The sequence below is a fragment of the Lutra lutra genome, chromosome 6 (genome assembly GCF_902655055.1).
Source record: "Lutra lutra chromosome 6, mLutLut1.2, whole genome shotgun sequence".
NCBI lineage: Eukaryota > Metazoa > Chordata > Mammalia > Carnivora > Mustelidae > Lutra > Lutra lutra.
In genome coordinates, this window is record NC_062283.1 from 104,313,265 (window position 1) to 104,333,446 (window position 20,182).

Genomic DNA, 20,182 nt, shown 5'->3' on the forward strand with positions numbered 1-20,182 from the left:
AATAAAAAACTCCTTGTGACCTGTCCTTTTTCTCTCCCCACCCCCCACCTAGATTGTTAATGAAGCTGCCAAGTATCGCTATCGTTCTGGGGATCTTTTTAATTGTGGAAGCCTCACCATCCGGGCCCCTTGGGGCTGTGTTGGCCATGGGGCTCTTTATCATTCTCAGAGTCCTGAAGCTTTTTTTGCTCACTGCCCAGGAATCAAGGTATCCTCATTTATACACTTTGTTTGATCTCTGTTGGATATTTCCATTCTGGTTCGTTCTGTTAACTAATATGCTTATCTAGAGGAAAGCAAACAGGATTTGTGGAATTTATGTGAAATTAATTGCTTTTTTTTAGAAAGAGAGTATTTATTTTAGATCAGCTCTCCACTTCCCAGGTTTATAGAATATTCTTGTTGAAGTAGCACTGGCTTAACCCTGACATTAATTTCACCGACTGTAAATGATGAGATGGAGAACATAGTTGGTTTAACTTCCCCCTCTTTCAAAGCTCTGTTTCTTTCTAATGGGGCTTTCTCACTTAACCGATTCTGGGTAAATTTTAATAGATACACAGTTTAGTACATACCTCAAAGTCAGAGGGATAGGACTTTTGCTTCAGTTTAAGAGAAGCCTCTGTTATCCAGATGTGTTTTCTGGGTAAGGTAATACTTCATCAAATAATTTTGAAGCATCTCTCTTTTAAAGCTGTCTGTAATAATCTTAAGTCTTCCACAATAGTTTAGGTATTTTGATTAAAAAAAAAAAAAGTGACATTTGGGCATATTTTATGTTTTAATTTTTTACATTATCTTTCCCATTTCTATTTGCTAAAGACCCTTCCAGGGCATCATGATAGAAACTCCTAGGTCCACCCAGGGCTGTATGTGTGTTTGAGAACATGAATTGGCTGTAAACATGTGTCTGTTTTAATTTTATAAAGTCACAATTTTTTTTTAATTGAGTGGAGGTTGCATAATTTTTCAACATAAGCTGGAAGCAGTAGGTTGGGAAAGAGCCACATTTGAAGCACCACTTTATTATTATTTTTTAAAGATTTTTAAAATTTATTTCACAGAGCAAGTGAGCATAAGCAGGGAGAGCAGCAGAGGGAGAGGGAAAAGCAGGCTCTCTTCTGAGTAGGGAGCCCAATGCAGGACTCGATCCTAGGAACCTGGGATCATGACCTGAGCTGAAGTCAGATGCTTAACCATCTGAGCCACTCAGGCATCCCTAAACACACTTATTTTTGTGCCTGAGCCGAACACTGACCTTTAAAGTTTATGATCTTACCCAGCACTTTTAAGAAGAGATTTTTGTCCCCTCACAATCCCTTTTCTTCACTTGTCCCTTTCCCTCTTTTTAATCCCAAATGGAAATAGTACAAAATGCTAGAAATACATGAGGAAAGCAGATGAAGAGAAACTAAAGTAGGAACCTAAAGACGTTGTGTATTATGGTAAGCAACGTGTTCAGAAGTCTTTTTTACAGAAAAGAGTGAGATTTGTGCTATTTTAAAAAAATAATCCTTCAGTTTAAAATGGTGTAAAATTGATTTGGAAAGCCAAATGTGTAGTTTGTTTCAAGGAATCTCATTTGAGTCTTTAAGGTAAATTCAGATTTATTTGAATTTATTTGAATAACGCTTCCCATGTAACACTGGTATTCGCTGGTATTTACATAATTATTTAACAGTTGTTAAAAACTAGACATAAGTTGTGATTTTTGGCAAAATGGTATAGTAAGAGCTTAGGGTCTGGTGTCAGAACTGTGAGAGAAACCGTGGTCAAACAATCAGTGTAACTTTGGGCAAATTATTTGATCTCTTTTTTAATCCCTTGGTTCTCTTTCTAAATTGGGGAAAATAATAATAGTATGGGTTGCTAAGAAGAATAGTATCCACATAGAGTGCTTGGCCCAATTAACACATGTGCCATCTTCTGTGATCATCCTCCTCCTTGTCAAAGGCCTTCTCAAGAAGGTTCTGGAGCCCTTTCATCTCAGCTGGAAGTGGGCAGTATCCACACTTTCCTTTCAGTGTTGCGATAATCGGACATTACAGTGCCAGATCATAAAGTTCAGTGAATTATTTTCCACTTAGGAAATGAAGACCCTGTGTTTCATGGGAAAGGAGGAAATTTTGGTATCAAAATTGGAGAAGAGTTACATGCCCTTTGAAAGTAACAGTAGGGTATAAGTGGAAAATATTTTTTTTATAGGTGAATATAGAAGATATTGACAACTTTGCTTCTTGCAGTTTCCTTTTAATATATGTATGGAAGCTTAGCTTTTTAAGATAACAGTATCTTAGCTACTAGACTGTGATCGGCATCTGATAAATACTTGTTCAACAATGGAATTTTTGGGGGATGGGACAATATGTAACATTTATAATGGTAATTAGGCTAAAAATGCAAGAGCTCTGCAATTAGTAATAATTAGTTACTGAAATATCTCCCCTTCTTATAAGTGAGTTTACTGGACTACATTTTGTATCAAAATGGTCTTTAAAAAAAAATCTGTTTTTGCAGGTGGTTGTACCCAGAAGCCCTTTCCAGGCCAAAGGACTTCTTTTGTCATGCATAGAGGATAAAAATCCTTGTATATTTTTTGAACCTAAAATACTTTACAGGGCAGCAGGTAAATATTTCCTTTATTTTATATTTGTGAATATCTTTATGCATTTTGTTTTGCACAGCTCAAAAAAATTTTAACCTTTTTGTTTTGTGAGTTTAATTTATATTTTCCTTGCTTATAGAAAATTCTCATAGCTTTCTTCTGTATTTAGTTTGTCTTTCACTGTTTATTTTATGCTAACTTTAGGCAAAAATCCATCCTTCTGTTTTAGGTTCTAATTGTGGAAACAAAGGAGCAATGTGAAATGGTAGCAAGAACATAGAGGCTATGTTTAGCTACATAGTAGATGCTTAGTAAGTGTAGGTGGAAGGGAAAAGTGAATGAGTGCATTGTACCAAATAATATCAAATTTCCTTCTAGCTATAGGTCTTTCTCTAAATCAAGATACCTATGATCGCAAAGGGGGCACTGACAATGCTGTGGTTTCAGGTCAACACTGGAATGACTGTCTAAGGCAAATTGAGATGTTCAGTCACCCTACCTTAAGCATGAAGTCATAATTCTGTAACCATTCATCTGTGACTGCTTCTTTATCACCTATAATGGAAAATTTTATTTAAAGATTTAATTTATTTATTTGACAGACAGAAATCACAATTAGGCAGAGAGGCAGGCGGAGAGAGAGGAAGGGAAGCAGGCTCTCTGCTGAGCAGAGAGCCCAATGTGGGGCTCGATCCCAGGACCCTGGGATCACAACCTGAGCCGAAGGCAGAGGCTTTAACCCACTGAACCACCCTGGCACCCCGAATAATGGAAATTTTAAATACCAAGCTATTCTATCTAACTATATTTTATTTTGGATATAAAGAACATTGCTTTTGTAAATCATTCTTTTTCTCAAGTTGTTAGCTTTATCATTTTCTGTTGTGATGGGACTTACAATAAAGGGGACAGATATTCAGTGTTCAGTTTGATAGCTTTTTTTTTTTTTTTTTTACAGTCTTACACATTAAGGTAAATACTGTGAAAAACAAAATCTAGAACAATCTCCTCACTGCAGGAAGCTCCTCCTGTCTCTTCTCTGCCAGCCCATTTTCTCTAACCCAAACTTAGCCGCTTTCTGATTCTGTCCCCGTAGATTAGTTGCACATGTGTTAGGGCTTTGTAGAAATGAATCACACCATGTGTATCCTCCTGTGTTTGCCTCCTTTCTCAACCTCATGTTTTGAGATTCATTCACCTTGTTGCTTGTTACCAGCAATTTATGCCTTTTTCATTTGCTGAGTAGTATTTCCACTGTATGAATTTAATCACGATTTATCTGTTCTCCTATTAATGAACAAATGTCCATCACTGTTTTCAGTTTTTGCCTATTTTGTAGAAGGTTGCTAGGGACATTCTTGATCAGGTGCTTTGTGAACATACTCTTTCTTTTCTTTTGAATAATAAATATCCAGGAATTGAGATTGGTGTTTCATAGGGTAGATGTTGATTTAACTTGTTAAGAATCTACTGAAGAGTTTTTCAAAGGAGTTATGCCATTTTGTACTTTCATTGGAAATTTTTCAGAGTCCCAGTGCTCTTAAGTTAAACATATTTTAAATGGAATCTTTACATTTTTTAGGAACTCTGTTGTGATGCATATGTCATTATGGAATTAAAAGTAACATAAGAATTTAAAGTCTTGAGGTGAATAGGAATACACAGATGGTGTACACTGAGTAGCTATTTGATTGCTAATTACTTTAGATCCCTTATGGGTATTATATTTATAAGTCCTACCAACTGTGCTAGCTTATTTTAGCTTATTTTTTTTTAATTTTATTTTTTTAAAATTTTTTATAACTGTACTAGCTTATTAACTAATGCAGATTTTTTAAAGTACATATTTAATAAATGGAGAGTGAAATAGAAACTTAGGAAAGTAATATTCATTTGGCTGCAAATTTTGAAAGCAGGATTGGAAAGGGAAATGTATAACTTTACAGAATTCAGCTAAGAGCTTGAGAAATTTGTTGTAGCCTTGGCACTGGGAGAGAGATTATGAAAAACACTGATGAGGAATGGGGCTGAAAAGTTTTTCAGAAGGGGTGCTTGGGTGGCTCAGTGGGTTAAAGACTCTGCTTTCGGCTCAGGTCCAGATCCCAGGGTCCTGGGATTGAGCCCCGCATCGGGCTCTCTGCTCAGCAGGGAGCCTGCTTCTTCCTCTCTCTCTGCCTGCCTCTCTGCCTACTTGTGATCTCTGTCTGTCAAATAAATAAATAAAATCTTTAAAAAAAAAAGTTTTTCAGAAGTTTCCCAGTGATTATGTGCCATTTCAAGGACTTTAAGTCTGAATCTTTCCTTAGATCCAGGGGGTCAGTAAAGAGTAAAACATGTTCTTTCACAGCTGGAGAGTTTCTCTGCAGAAGCAAGTAGTCTAGGAGAAAAGAGCTAGCCACCAAAACCTTCATATCCATCCATGTTCTCTAGAGTTGATCCCTGGACCAGCAGCCTAAGCCTCCTGGGAGCTTATTAGAAATGCACATTGTCAGGCCTCGATTCATGACCTGCTGATTTAGAACCTCCCAAGTGAGGCTCGGCTGTCTCTTAGTGGCCCTCCCAGTGATTCTGACTCCAACTAAATTTTGAGAACCAATGCTTCGTATCAGTTCTGAAGCAGTAACTGATGCTGTCCATCTCCATTTATCTTATTTTATTCTTGGCTCTTATATAGAATTCAGGATGTTCTTATCCCATGGTTTTCTTAGACTTGGCTTCTGGTTCAAATTGGTGTCTTACAGTTGACCATATTTTGGCTGCTGCTTTTATTGGGGGGGGGAGGGGAGCGGGGGAGCTCTGCCTGTTCTGCCACTGATTCTTCATTGGCCTCCATGCAGTGGCTCTCTCCATCTTTGTTCATCTCTCAGGTCTGCCTCACGCTGCTGGAGGAAACGCCAAACTTCTGGTTGTTCAGAATGATATAAAAAAGAATGGAGCATTTTTGATTCAGTAACTTGAGTTGCTTTGTAGAAGACATTTCTGTATTAACAGAATTAGATAACGCAATGAAAGAAGATACTTTAGATTTATCACAGAGGCCACTTAGAAGTGGTGACAATGGGAAGACTTTTAGTATCCATAAATAAAAATTTAAGAGGTTGAGTATTATTCCTACATTCTTTTTGAATTTTCAGCATACATTTGGGAATAGTTAAAATAGCATAGACCAAATATATGAATCTTTACATTTAGAGTTGTTTAAAGGAATTCATACTGGGAAGGTTCATGCATGTATTTTAAATACCAGGCTGGCAATCCTTCGCAAAAATAATCAGAAGTTGTATTCATTACATTATAGCCCATTTATGTTAATTACTAAGTAATCTTAATTAAACAGAACATAGTCTTATATAAGTAAAGGTAACTTATGAGTGTAATGCAATGTTTATAAAATCATGTATGTGAGCCCTTATATTTTATTTATGGAATGACCTCTTAAACATAGATATATTCATGAAGTAGATGATTCTACAAAAGTTAGATATATTATTTAGGCTAACAATAAGGCCTTAAGTAAGTAAGGTAAGGCCTTAAGTAAGATGGAAATTTGTTTCTCTCTCACATAAATATCAGTATACCGGAATCCTTCTGTCTGGTTTCTCTGTTTGTCTTTGTGACTTTCCGGCTTCTGGTCCCAGATGGCTGCTCTGCTCCCAACATCAAAGAAACATTTCAGCCACAAGGAAAGGGGGAAATAAGGGGAGGGGAAGACAATTCTCCTCCTTTTAAAGAATGACTTGGAAATTATTCATATTAAATCTGTGCATAGTCTGTTGGTCAGAACTTCATCATGGTGCCACACCAGTCACAAGGGAGGCTGAGAAAAGTTGTCTTTAGCTTAGTGCCCAACTAAAAATTTTATTATACGATGATGGGAGATGGATATTAACAACTACCAGTATCTGCCATGGTTGCATGAATGGTTCCCAGAAGAAGTTGTAGATTTTAAGGAGGGAAGAGAACTGATAGCAGTAATGATTATTACCTTGGACCCATAGTCTATCTCTAAGAATTTATTTCAGAGATACATTTATAAAAGTCTGAAAAAATATCAATGTTCACTGCAGCACTATAAGAGCAAGGACTAGAAATAACCCATTTGTCCATTACTAGGGGACTTGGGGTTGCTTGAATAAGCTGACATCCATCTGGTGGATTATACTGCAGCTCTTGGAAGGAGTGAGCAGATCTCTAGATACTGTCCTGTCAGTCAAGGTTTGAACAGAGATGCAAAACACAAGATCTAGTGAAGAATATATAGCTATAATATATATAATTATAGAAGCTGAACAGTCTATGAAAATTGTTGCTTCTGTGTTTGGTGCTGTCTGCTGAAATCTGTTGGGTTGACTGTCAGGCAGAGAAGATGGACATGAAGTAGGGGAGAACTGGGACAAGTTAGAACCTTCTGGGATGGATTGGAATCCAACGGATGTCTAGAACTGATGTCTGGCTCTTACTACCTATAAACCTTAGTGTGAGGAAAGGACTAGTCATTAGATGGAGCTGGGAGGTTTTAACAGCTTGTCTCAGAAATGACGAGGGCCTGAATTAGCAGAGGAGGATGGGCTAGACATTTCTTAGATTATATGAAATGCTTGGTGTCTAAATAAATTTCAGGAGGGAAAAGAGGGAGGTTTTGAGTAAGGATAGAATAAAAGTTCCTTGTCTGACAATAATAGAATGGTAGATTAGATACCCTAAAATGAATGTTTGGTATCTGTGTGTGTATTTATTGTAGATGTATACTGAAGTGGCACAGAAAAAGAAAAAAGAAAAATAAAGAAAAAAACCTTGGTTTAACCAGAAATTATAAACCAAGGGAGAATTAGCTGAACGATAAGGCCAAAGAAGTCAGCGGAATGTAACTAGAGAAATAAGGAGAAACAAAGTATGAGAGAGATGTTGAATAGGAAGGGGGGACGAGAAAGCCTAAATATACCTGGGGAATAGAAGAGGGCATTTTCTAATAATGTTCATTAATAGAATTTTGTTGAGGAGTAATTCCCTGGCATATTTTGCCACTGCACCATTGCAACTAGGTGGATAGGAAATTTCAGGAAAGCATCATCTGTTACTTGCTTTTTCCTCATCATTGAGGTGAGCTGTTATTTCCCCAAATTTTGAGTCATGTTCTATACATAATTCCTGAAATAAAGTATTTATAGGATACCAGATAAAGAATTCCTTAGGAAGCTAAAATATTTGACATCTATAAAAGTAAACTTCCTAACTCAAAGAATTTCCTGTAATGTGAAATTTTATCTACATTTTTTATGTCACTAAATGCTTTTGAGACTGATTTAATTGTAGAGGCTTTAGCTCACACCTCTTTCTCATTTAGCTTTTTTTTTTTTTTTTTTTTTTAAACCATCTATTCATCCCTTGTTTTCCTGCTAGGACCTAGTCTTCCCATGGCCACTGCTCTTACCCCACTCTTTATGGTTCTAAAGGGGCTGCCATGGTCTCCAGTGATAGATATGAGGCTCAAGTCCAGCTATTCTGACTTTTCTGGGATTTTATATGTGGAGACAGAGCTGCACTTTCTCTGGGTGGCTTGTCCAGAAGGTTGTGGGACTGGGGCCAAGTTCCCTGACTGCTTAAGTGAATGATGTTCTTTAGTAGAAGATTGTGGGCAGGAAGGGGAGAAATAGAAATCAAAAGTGAAAATCCTCACCATTTTGTTCCTTTGATCTTTCTCTTTCTAAATGGAAGGATCTAAGGGAAACCTATTAACCTATTTAATATCCTTTGAGTTCTAGTCCTCTGTAGACTTTACCAATAGAATAGGTAATCTTGACTGGCATAATACATCATCTTGGTAGAGAAAACATGCTTCTCTTTTAATATGAAGATATCCCTAGTTTAATTAATATCTTCAACAGCCTTCATAACTTAATATAACTTAATATAAATGCTACTTTCATCCTAATGGCTGAAATAGGAGCCCTCTCTGTTTGTGTGTAATAGAATTTATTTCATAAGATTGTTCAGAGGATTAAGTTGGATAATCCATGTGTGTTTCTGCCTCATCTTTCAGCACTTTTTGAACACTGAGGTGCTAACATAGTCTTTCTGTCTATACAATATAGAACTCTTTCAATTAATCCTCATAACAACCTTATCAGAAAAATTCTGTTGCCACAAGGAACCTCTGGACATTTAGGGAAGTTAAGCAGCTTGTTCAAAGCCACCCAGCTAGATCTCAAACCCAATTTGTCTGTCTCCAGAGTGAGGTGTTGGGCATTTTTGGCATCACTGGTTCCATTTGATCATCACAAGAGCCCTGTAGGGTGGTGGTATCCTGAAACCGAAGTTGAGAGTTTAAGAAAGTTGCTCACAGAGGAATATGTGGTGATTAGGTTTAAACTAAGACGTTCTGACCCCAGAGGCTGCCTTTCTAACATTGCCCAATTTTATGTCCAATGTAAAGTTGGGTATTCATCCTTTCTGATGGAGGTGTAATACTCCATTGTATATAGGGACCATATCTTCTTTATCCATTCATCTGTTGAAGGGCATTTTGGTTCTTTCCAAAGTTTGGCAACTGTGGCCATTGCTGCTATGAACATTGGGGTACAGATGGCCCTTCTGTTCACTACATCTGTATCTTTGGGTTAAATACCCAGAATTGCAATTGCAGGGTCATAGGGTAGCTCTGTTTTTAATTTCTTAAGGAATCTCCACACAGTTTTCCAAAGTGGCTGCACCAACTTGCATTCCCACCAAGACTTGTTATTTACTGTCTTGTTAATTTTGGCCATTTAAACTGGTGTTAAGGTGGTATCTCAATGTGTTTTTGATTTGAATCTCCCTGATTGCTAATGATGATGAACATTTTTTCATGTGTCTGTTAGCCATTTGTATGTCTTCTTTGGAGAAGTGTCTGTTCAGGTCTTTTGCCCATTTTTTGACATGATTATCTGTTTCGTGTGCGTTGAGTTTGAGGAGTTCTTTATAGATCTTGGATATCAGCCCTTTGTCTGTAGTGTCATTTGCGAATATCTTCTCCCATTCCATGGGTTGCCTCTTTGTTTTGTTGACTGTTTCCTTTGCTGTGCGAAGCTTTTGATCTTGATGAAGTCCTAAAAGTTCATTTTCGCTTTTGTTTCCTTTGCCTTTGGAGACATGTCTTGAAAGAAGTTGCTGTGGCTGATGTTGAAGAGCTTACTACCTATGTTCTCCTCTAGGATTTTGATAGATTCCTGCCTCATGTTGAGGTCTTTTATCCATTCTGAGTTTATCTTTGTGTATGGTGTAAGAGAATAGTTGAATTTCATTCTTCTACACATAGCTGTCCAATTTTCCCAGCACCATTTATTGAAGACTGTCTTTTTTTCACTGTATATTTATTCTTGCTTTGTCGAAGATTATTTGACCATAGAGTTGAGGGTCCACATCTGGGCTCTCTACTCTGTTGCACTGGTCTATGTGTCTGTTTTTGTGCCAGTACCATGCTGTCTTGGTGATCACAGTTTTGTAGTAAAGCTTGAAATCAGGCAACGTGATGCCCCCAGTTTTCTTTTTCTTTTTCAACATTTCCTTAGCAATGCGGGGTCTCTTCTGGTTCCATACAAATTTTAGGATTGTTTGTTCCAGCTCTTTGAATGATGCTGGTGGAATTTTGATCGGGATGGCATTGAAAGTATAGATGGCTCTAGGCAGTATAAACATTTTAACAATGTTTATTCTTTTGATCCATGAGCATGGAATGCTCTTCCATTTTTTTGTGTCTTCTTTAATTTCTTTCATGAGTGCTCTGTAGTTTTCCAAGGACAGATCCTTTACCTGTTTGGTTAGGTTTATTCCCAGGTATCTTATGGTTCTTGGTGCTATAGTAAATGGAATCGATTCTATTTTTTCATTGTTAGTGTATAAGAAAGCAACTGATTACTGTACATTGATTTTGTATCCTGCCACATTACCGAATTGCTGTATGAGTTTTAGTAGTTTGGGGGTGGAGCCTTTTGGGTTTTCCATATAAAGTATTGTGTCATCTGCGAAGAGAGAGAGTTTGACTTCTTCTTTGCCAATTTGAATACCTTTTATTTCTTTTTGTTGTCTGATTGCTATTGCTAGGACTTCTAGTACTATGTTGAACAACAGTGGCGAGAGTGGACATCCTTGTCATGTTCCTGATCTCCAAGGGCAGGCTGTCAGCTTTTCCCCATTGAGGATGATATTCACTGTGGGTTTTTCATAGATAGATTTTATGAAGTTGAGAATGTTCCCTCTATTCCTATACTTTGAATCGTTTTGATCAGGAACGGATGCTGTATCTTGTCAGATGCTTTTTCTGCCTCAATTGAGAGGACCATGTGGTTCTTTTCTATTCTCTTACTGGTTTGTTCTATCACATTGATTGATTTGCGAATGTTGAACCACCCTTGCATCCCAGGGATAAATCCCACCTGATCATGGTGGATAATCTTTTTAATGTACTGCTGGATCCTATTAGCTAGTATCTTGTTGAGAACCTTGGCATTCATATTCATCAGAGATTTGATCTGAAATTCCCCTTTTTGATGAGGTCTTTGCCTGGTTTGGGAATCAGGGTAATGCTAGCTTCGTAAAATGAGTCTGAAAGTTTTCCTTCTGTTTCTATTTTTTGAAACAGCTTCAGGAAAATAGGTATTATTTCTTCTTTGAATGTTTGGTAAAATTCTCCAGGGAATCTGTCAGGTCCTGGGCTCTTGTTTTTTGGGAGGTTTTTGATCATTGCTTCAATCACATTACTAGAAATTGGTCTATTCAGGTTGTCAGTTTCTTCCTGATTCAGTTTTAGAAGTTTATAGGTTTCCAGGAATGCATCCATTTCATCTAGGTTGTTGAACTTATTGGCATATAACTGTTGATAATAATTTCTGATTGTTTCTATTTCCTTGGTGTTAGTCATGACCTCTCCCTTTTCATTCTTAATTTTATTAATTTGGGTCCTCTCTCTTTTCTTTTGGATTAGCTTGGCCAAAGGATCTACTTTTTAATTGAATGGAAATCTATGCTATCAGTAGCCATGCTTTGAGGTTGTACAGACCTTACAGCGTGTGTAGTTCAAGGTTTGAATATATACTGCATCAATTTCTCCATTGGCATGGGATTAATTTGCTTCTCTGAAGGTTATGAAAACTATATATGTCACGAATCCAGTGTGGTTACAGATGGGGCCTGTGCTTCATGCATTCATTAAGGGACCTAGTTCTGTGTTCCCAGCTAGAGGCCAAGGCAGCTGAGCAGTGTCTCTTCCTGCAGTTTGAGGAGAGGGAGTGAAACCATTTGGTGAAGGCACAGCAGTTGTCCTTGTCACTACTCTTCTTGACCTTCCTGATTCCCTCCTTTTGGGGCCCGGTCTCTAGTCTGTTCTGTATGTTCAAACATCCGTGCTGTGGTGACTCCTCATGTGTCTGGCCTACAACAGAGAGAAGTGATTTCTTTTCGTTCAGCTAGTACCTTTATGAACTATAAAGATGAAAGTAAAAATAGGTAATACATTCTTTATGCAGCAATTTTCTTGAAATTTGTTTCTACTTATTTTGAATATACAATAAATAAATGTAGAACTTGTATCTTCTAAATTTCAAAGGAAAATATTTCTGTATTATTCTAATTTTTGATAGGTATATGCAATCGAACTTTTAAAAAGTGGCCGAGGTATATTTAGAAAAGACAGATCTAGAAGAGCAATGTAAACAGTGTCAGAAATGTGCAAAATAGTTATGATTCAAAAAGAAAATGAGTCAGTGTGACATTATCTGATATAGGCATCTTATGGAGAAGCTTTGCTTTTATCCCTTTTGAGCTTTTTGGCTTTATTTAATTGAAATTGATTTATGACATCAGTGATAACGAAGGAAATATGGCTTTCATCTATGGTTGTTCTAGTGGGGAGGAAAAAAGACTAAAAGCCTTCTGCTGCTTCATTTCCAGGATTTGGATGACCCTTTCAGGCAAAAATAGGTCATAATGGTATCGAAGGGCTTTTCTTTTCTTTTTTTTTTCTTTCTTTAGCAAATACATTGATTATATATGAAGTCATATATTTTGAAGAGAAGAAAATTCTTTTAAGTAGCTTCTGAGTGGTAGAAGACTTTAAAAATGTTTTTTTCCAGTATCAGTGTACACAAAAGAGTATTTTGCCTTTTAAATTTGTTTTGGTTGGCATCATGAAGAGGATTATCTTGATGTAGGCAACTACATTTAATACTAGTTACACTCAATGACAAGAATTGAATCATGCAAGAGAATTCAATTCCTTTGTGATATTTTTGAATTAGTTTTTAAACTGAAATTAACACTTTTACAGAAGTTAAAAAGTCAAGTAATATATCTTAGGACAAAAGAAGTTTCTTACCTCAGCCTTCACAAAATCTGTGCTAATTTCCCATAGGTGATTCTTTTCAACTCTTTCAGTACTTTTTTCTAGTAATTTATCTTATTTGTAAAGAATGTGCTTATACTGCTTTTTAACATTTTAGGTATTATGATTTTTAATTTCCTACTAGAATTTAGCTATTTTATGTGCCCTTCTTTTTTCCGGCATGTGCCATTCCTTCCTCTCAACATATTCACACTTCTCCCAATATCTTCTTGGACTTAGTGTAATTTTTGGTCGGATCATTAATGTTCACATTACTATGATCATCATATTGATATAATTTACAGCGGAGCAAAAAAAGAAAAATAAGGGCATTTTATTGCCTCCTTGATATATAACTCTGTCTTCTCTGGACCAGATAATGTTTTCTCTCTTTTTTTAATTTGTTTAATTTAAGCTCATGTTCCTATTACCAAAAAAGTCCCTAATTTCCTCAATATAAACTATTTTCATTAAGTTTGGACACATTAGGTTCCTAGTCAGGTTTTTTGTTTTTCCTGTAGGCATCTTTTCTGCCCTGGGGTAATCCAATAAACTCTGGGTTCAGAATGTGGATTCTTGAACCAGAATACCTGAATTTGAAGTGTTGGCCCTACTCCCAGCCTAGCTGGCTGACTTCACACACCACTTGGTTTTCAGTCTTTCCTATCTGCTAACTGAAACTCCTAAAAAGTACTAAAGAGAAGATAAAAGGATCTCACAAATCCATTCCCCAGCTACTGTTGGCCTGTTATTATACATACTGCCAGACTTTTATCTATACTTCTTTTTTTTCTCTTTTTTTAAAAGATTTTATTTATTTATTTATTTGTCAGAGAGAGAGAGAGAGCGCGCGCACACAGGCAGACAGGCAGGCAGACACAGAGAGAGAAGCAGGCTCCCTGCCGAGCAAGGAGCCTGATGTGGGACTCGATCCCAGGACCTGATCTAAGCCTAAGGCAGCTGCTTAACCAACTGAGTCACCCAGGCGTCCCTTTTATCTATATTTCTAAACAGATATTATTACTCTCAATTTATTTCAGTGTTTGCTTATTTGATTACAAGTGAATTTTTATATTTCATGTTTTTTATTTCATATTTTTTCTTTATGACTTAGTCATGTGGACTTCTATCTTAACCATGTGGAGTAGCATTGATTTTTTTTTTTTAAAGATCATTTATTTATTAGAGAAAGAGAGCATAAGTGGGGGGAAGAAGTACAGAGGGAGGGGGAGAAGCAGAAACAGACTCCTCACTGAGCAGGTAGCCCAATGCTGGGCTTAATCCCAGGACCCTGAGATCATGACCTGAAGATAAATGCTTAACCAACTGAGCCACCCAGACACCTCTGGAATAGCATTTTTTTTTTTTTTAACATTTTAAAATTTATTTATTTGACAGAGAGAGAGAGAGAGAAAGAGCACAGCAAGCAGAGTAGCAGGCAGGAGAGGGAGAAACAGGCTGATGGCCGAGCAGGCAGCTCAACGCTGGGCTTGATCCCAGGACCCTGGGATCATGACCTGAGCTGAAAGTAGTCACTTAACCAACTGAGCCACCCAGAGGCCCCTGGAATAGCATTTATTATAAACCCAAAACAAACAGGGCATGCAGCTAATAGATTATTATCTATTTCTGTGATAAAAAGGCCTGATCTAGTAAGTAGAAAGAAGAATCAAAAGCTTTTTAATCAACTTGAAGTACAAAATTTACCTTCAAATTTGTTTATATATCTTCTGTGATTGACTTGATAAACTGAAATTTTCATGAGATAAGGCCCAGTGAAACTTTATTATACTCTTGGCATATTCTTTATATTATTGACATTCACTTTCAGACTAATTTTGGATATTGGACAGACGTCTATTTTTGATCATTGGCCAAATCCAACTGGATGCATTGTCATTGCTAAGCTTAAGCTACATGACAGACTGATTTACTTAGTGTTTTTAAGAAAATTCATTGTCATTAATCATATGTACTTTTGTATAAGTTCAAGTATCATAGAGCTACATAGAACAGAAAGTGAAATTTCCTTTTCCTTACTCCCAACTCTTTTTCTCAGACCTTTTTGTATGCATGTATATTTGCATGCATGCGTGAGCGTATGGAACACATTTACATATAAACAGTTATATAAGATCATACTATAGACATGGTTCTTTTTTTTAAGGTTTTATTTATTTATTTGAGAGAGAGAGAGAGAACCAAATAGGGGGAGGGAGAGGCGGAGGGAGAAACAGACTCCCCATGGAGCTGGGAGCTGACGTGGGCCTCTATCTTAGCTGGAGATCATGACCCAAGCCGAAGGCAGATGCTAAACCATCTGAGCTACCCAAGTGCCCCTCATTCTATAGAGGGGCGTCATTCTATAACTTACTTTGCAAATCTTTTCCCATGCATTTACATCTATTCAAATCTGTGAATCTGTAAAACATGTATAAACATATAATAATAAGAACATATTATAACTATTCTGTAATTTTCTTTACTTACCAATTTATTTTGGATGTGTTTCAGTGTATTCATTTTCAGTGATTTAGCAGATTTTTAGTTCATAAATTTTGGCACGTGCAGAAGAATTTCATGCTTTCTCCTATTATGGAGCTTTTAGTTGTTTGTAAATTCTTATTCCAAACAATGTTGAAGTAAACATATATATGTTGTATATACACAAACACATATGTGGAAGGAGAAAATTACAAGCCTATGTTCTTTATTGTTTAAACTGTAAAACCTATGTTTAATTCTATCCTTGTTTTTGATAAGCCGCAGATATTCATTGATTAAGCTCTGAAAATAAATGATTGAAGCCAGAATCTGCATGTGTCTAAATAGCAGTGGAAAAACTAGAAGGATAAGATATATTGACACAGGTACTGTGGGGAGACAAGACTTACAATTTAGCTGTTTATAGCCTGAAAGATTAGAATGGAAGTTGGAAATGTTTGTAAGAGATTTAACTTGAGAATACTAAGGATAAAGGTATTGCATTTCTGTTGTCTCATGTGTCAGACCTTTGCTCATTCTTGTGTTTTTTTTTTCCTGTATTCTGTCATCATGAAAAGTGTTGGTTTGTTAGAAGTCCATGTTGCAACAACTGGATCTCAATAGTTCAATGCTACCTTCTTGGAAATGTCACCATAGTATCTGTGCCCATACATTAGATGTCATTGAAAGCAGCATATAACCTATTATTTCTAAATTATATATAGTTTTAAGGTCTTTGTTTTAAGTAGACAGAAAATATTAGAGCATTTTATTTCTGTTTTTTGTGTCTTCACTCTAATGATTCTTTTTTCCTGGTAAATGGTTATCTCCATCCACTCAAACTTTTATGTCTACAAGTAAATTGTGTAGATGTTACCATTAGGTTTGACACATTTGTTTTTAGGGTTATTATTAGATATTTAGGGGTTTTTTTTGCCATTATAATTGGGGATATTTCTATTACATGTTTCTAATAGGTTTTTATTGCTGGTATATAGAAAAACTATTGATTTTTGTATGTTGATACTGCCTTGGGAGACGATACCCAATTTTCAAATAATATTTTAGTTATTTAGTGTTTTAGACTTTCCGGGTGGAAAATCTTATCTTCTGTAGCTAATGATAGGTATAGCTCTTTTTTCCCCAATAATTAATAAGACATATATTGTTGTTTTTGTTATTATTATAAGGGAGTCTCCTTCTTGCTTAACCAGGGCTTTGGTCAGTACTCTTTATCATATTAAAGAAATATCTCTCTATTTTTAACTTAAAGGCCCCTTCCTCCTGTTTCTCCCAAGGTGTTGCATTTTATCGAGTTCTTTCTAGGTATCTTATGAGACGTTTACATGGTTTTTCTTCTTTCATCTTTTGATGAGGTGTATTTCATTAATCTATTTTCTGATGTTTCAATCCTTGTATTCCTGGGGTAAATTCTACTGTATCATGATGCATTATTCTTTTAGCATATTGCTGGATTCAATTAAAGATTTTTTCAAAAGACCTTTGTATTCATATGTAAAATTGGACCATAGTTGTTTTCTACCTGTATGAACACAAGCATGTATTCATATATCAAATTTGACTATAGTTCCTCTTCCTTCAGAATAAGAAACTGTGTCTGGTTTCAGGATCAGGGTTGTTCTAGTCTTGTAGAATTAACTGGCATGCTTTCTTTTTCTGTGCTCCAGACTGGACTGAATAACTAAAACTTACCTGTTCTATAAGGTTTAATATAATTTGCTCATAAAGCTTTCTGGTTCTTGTGACTTTGAGGACACATCTTTGACTTTCTTTTTAATATCTTTTATGATTGTTAGACTACTACTTTTTTTTTTTTTAAATTTTTTTTTAAAAATTTTTCAGCATAACAGTATTCATTATTTTTGCACCACACCCAGTGCTCCATGCAATCCGTGCCCTCTACAATACCCACCACCTGGTGCCCCCAACCTCCCACCCCCCACCCCTTCACAATTCTCAGATCGTTTTTCAGAGGCCATAGTCTCTCATGGTTCACCTCCCCTTCCAATTTCCCTCAACTCCCTTCTCCTCTCCATCTCCCCTTGTCCTCCATGCTATTTCTTATGCTCCACAAATAAGTGAAACCGTATGATAATTGACTCTCTCTGCTTGACTTATTTCACTCAGCATAATCTCTTCTAGTCCCGTCCATGTTGCTACAAAACTTGGGTATTCAAAACAGCATGGAGGTTCCTCAAAATGTTGAAAATAGAACTACCCTATGACCCTGCAATTGCACTGCTGGGTATTTACCCTAAAGATACAAACGTAGTGATCCAAAGGGGCACGTGCACCCGAATGTTTATAGCAGCAATGTCTACAATAGCCAAACTATGGAAAGAACCTAGATGTCCATCTACAGACGAATGGATAAAGAAGATGTGGTATATATACACAATGGAATACTATGCAGCCATCAAAAGAAATGAAATCTTGCCATTTGCGACGACGTGGATGGAACTAGAGGGTATCATGCTTAGCGAAATAAGCCAATCGGAGAAAGACAACTATCATATGATCTCCCTGATATGAGGGAGAGGAGATGCAACATGGAGGGTTGAGGGGGTAGGAGAAGAGTAAATGAAACAAGATGGGATTGGGAGGGAGACAAACCATAAGTGACTCTTAATCTCACAAAACAAACTGAGGGTTGATGGGGGGAGGGGGTTGGGAGAGGGGGGTGGGGTTATGGATATTGGGGAGGATATGTGCTATGGTGAGTGCTGTGAAGTGTGTAAACCTGGCAATTCGCAGACCTGTACCCCTGGGGATAAAAATATATGTTTATAAAGCTGTAAAAAAAAAAAAAAGAATAGACTACTACTTTTTTTTTAAGATTATTTATTTATTTACTTGAGAAAAAGAGAGAGAGAGAGCATGAGGTTGGTGAGGGGCAGAGGGAGAAGCAGACTCCCCAATGAGCAGGGAGCCCAATGTGGGGCTCGATCCCAGGACTTTGAGATCATTACCTGAGCAGAAGGCAGACGCTTAACTGACTGAGCCACCCAGGCACCCCTAGACTACTACTTATTCTTGAATAAATGGTCATTTATATCTTTGTATAATACATTTTTTTCTCTGGGTTTTCAAATTTAGTAGTATTAAACTTTTCTTTCCTAGTATCATTTGATTAAATATATTAATACATGTAAACCATTTATAATACTGCTTGACTGATAACTAATGCTTGGTAAATGTTAGTAGTGGATTAAAGGATGTTTCTGCATTATTTTAAAAATCTCCAATGGATTTATTTTAATATTAACACCCTTAAGCATAAATCTAAATTACATGAACCATGAGCACAACTCGAGTTGTTCAAATTCAGGAGCGGGAGAAGGGTAAATATTTCATAGAGCTTTAGTAAGAGAGATCAGCCAGCATTCAGCCAGTTTCAGGAATATTTGGTCCAAAATGATTTTGTGAAGAGGGAGTCATTGATCTTGTGGTTTAGAATCTTTTGGTTGGGCAATTCACATTTAGCAAGAAGGTGAGAAGAAACAGTTGCTCGGTCTGTGGTCATATGAAGACTGCCACTCTAGGAAATGCTTAATCTTCAGGGGCTCTTACAGATTATTTAGGATTATTTACAACCTATCCTAGTATATTTGGGTGCACACTGTATCATGTTAGGTCAAGCCAGAGTCTTCTACTTTTGATTACAGGCAGTTCCTAATGTGTTTTCCAAAATGTGTACAAAGGCTAATGCTTAAAAGTCAGAGATTGACTTACGTATGATAAACAGTGTCCTTTATGAAGAAAGTTAAAACAGAAAATTTCCAATTAAACCTCCCCTTGTAGACCCAGTTGTCGATGACCTAGTATATAGATAGTCATATTAACACTTTTGAACTGTTGATTAACAGATGGGGTGTTTTTAGCTGATAGTTTCATAATTGATATAAAGAATTCAAAATTTGAAATAAAAGGTACACAAAAGGCCCTTTCAGAGTTTTCATCTTCAATGTATGCAAGTGTGTGTTGAGCAAAAATTAAAGATCTATAAATTCTCTACTTAGGGGTTAGATAGGTAGTAAACACAAAATTTTTAAGACCATTAGGGTTATATTTAGTAATTTTCACATAGTTTTACTCTTCACAAATAGAAATAAAGTGGTCAGGTTTTATAAAAATTACAGCTGGGAAAATTTTCTCAATAACTTGAAATTATTTATTCATCTTATCAATACTCTTAGCATTCCTCAGTATTATAGTTGAATTTATGGATTCTACTAATTTATCCTGTTTTATCCCAAGCACTAAATATAGCTTGGGGTTATGAAATGAGTATTTATTTAATATTTTATTAAATAAATGGTATTTTATTTAAACCACTAGACTACAAGTCATAATTTCTGGCTATATAAATATGCCTGGAGTCCTTCATAATTAGGTAGTTTTAATCCATAATTTGACATGAAGGGATTTAAATAGAAGAAAAATATAGATTTCTAATGGAGGAGTGACAGTGCAACACACAGAGGCTGATACTAGGTGATATGTATGTGGAGATTTTAAAGGATATTTTGCTTTATGAAATATAAAGCCCATTTACTGTCTAAAAAATTAATTTGAGAAAATGGGAGTGAATTGCTGGAGGTCAATGAGGAATCTAGATTTAATATTTTGGTTGGTCTATAGGAAAATAGCAATTATTTATTCTAAAGATTATGTGTGCCACATTTTTAAATATTAAAAACATAGTGTTGCCTTTTTAA

At 36.3% G+C, this 20,182-nt stretch overlaps 1 protein-coding gene across 1 annotated transcript in view; it reads left to right on the forward strand.

Annotated features, from left to right (window-relative positions):
* Positions 1-20,182, forward strand: part of BCKDHB (branched chain keto acid dehydrogenase E1 subunit beta) — a 232,052-nt gene that overhangs the window by 51,852 nt on the left and 160,018 nt on the right. The window contains exons 5-6 of the mRNA XM_047734420.1: positions 53-208; positions 2,518-2,626. Coding sequence (XP_047590376.1) covers positions 53-208; positions 2,518-2,626 — 265 coding nt within the window. The remainder of the gene's footprint in view (positions 1-52; positions 209-2,517; positions 2,627-20,182) is intronic.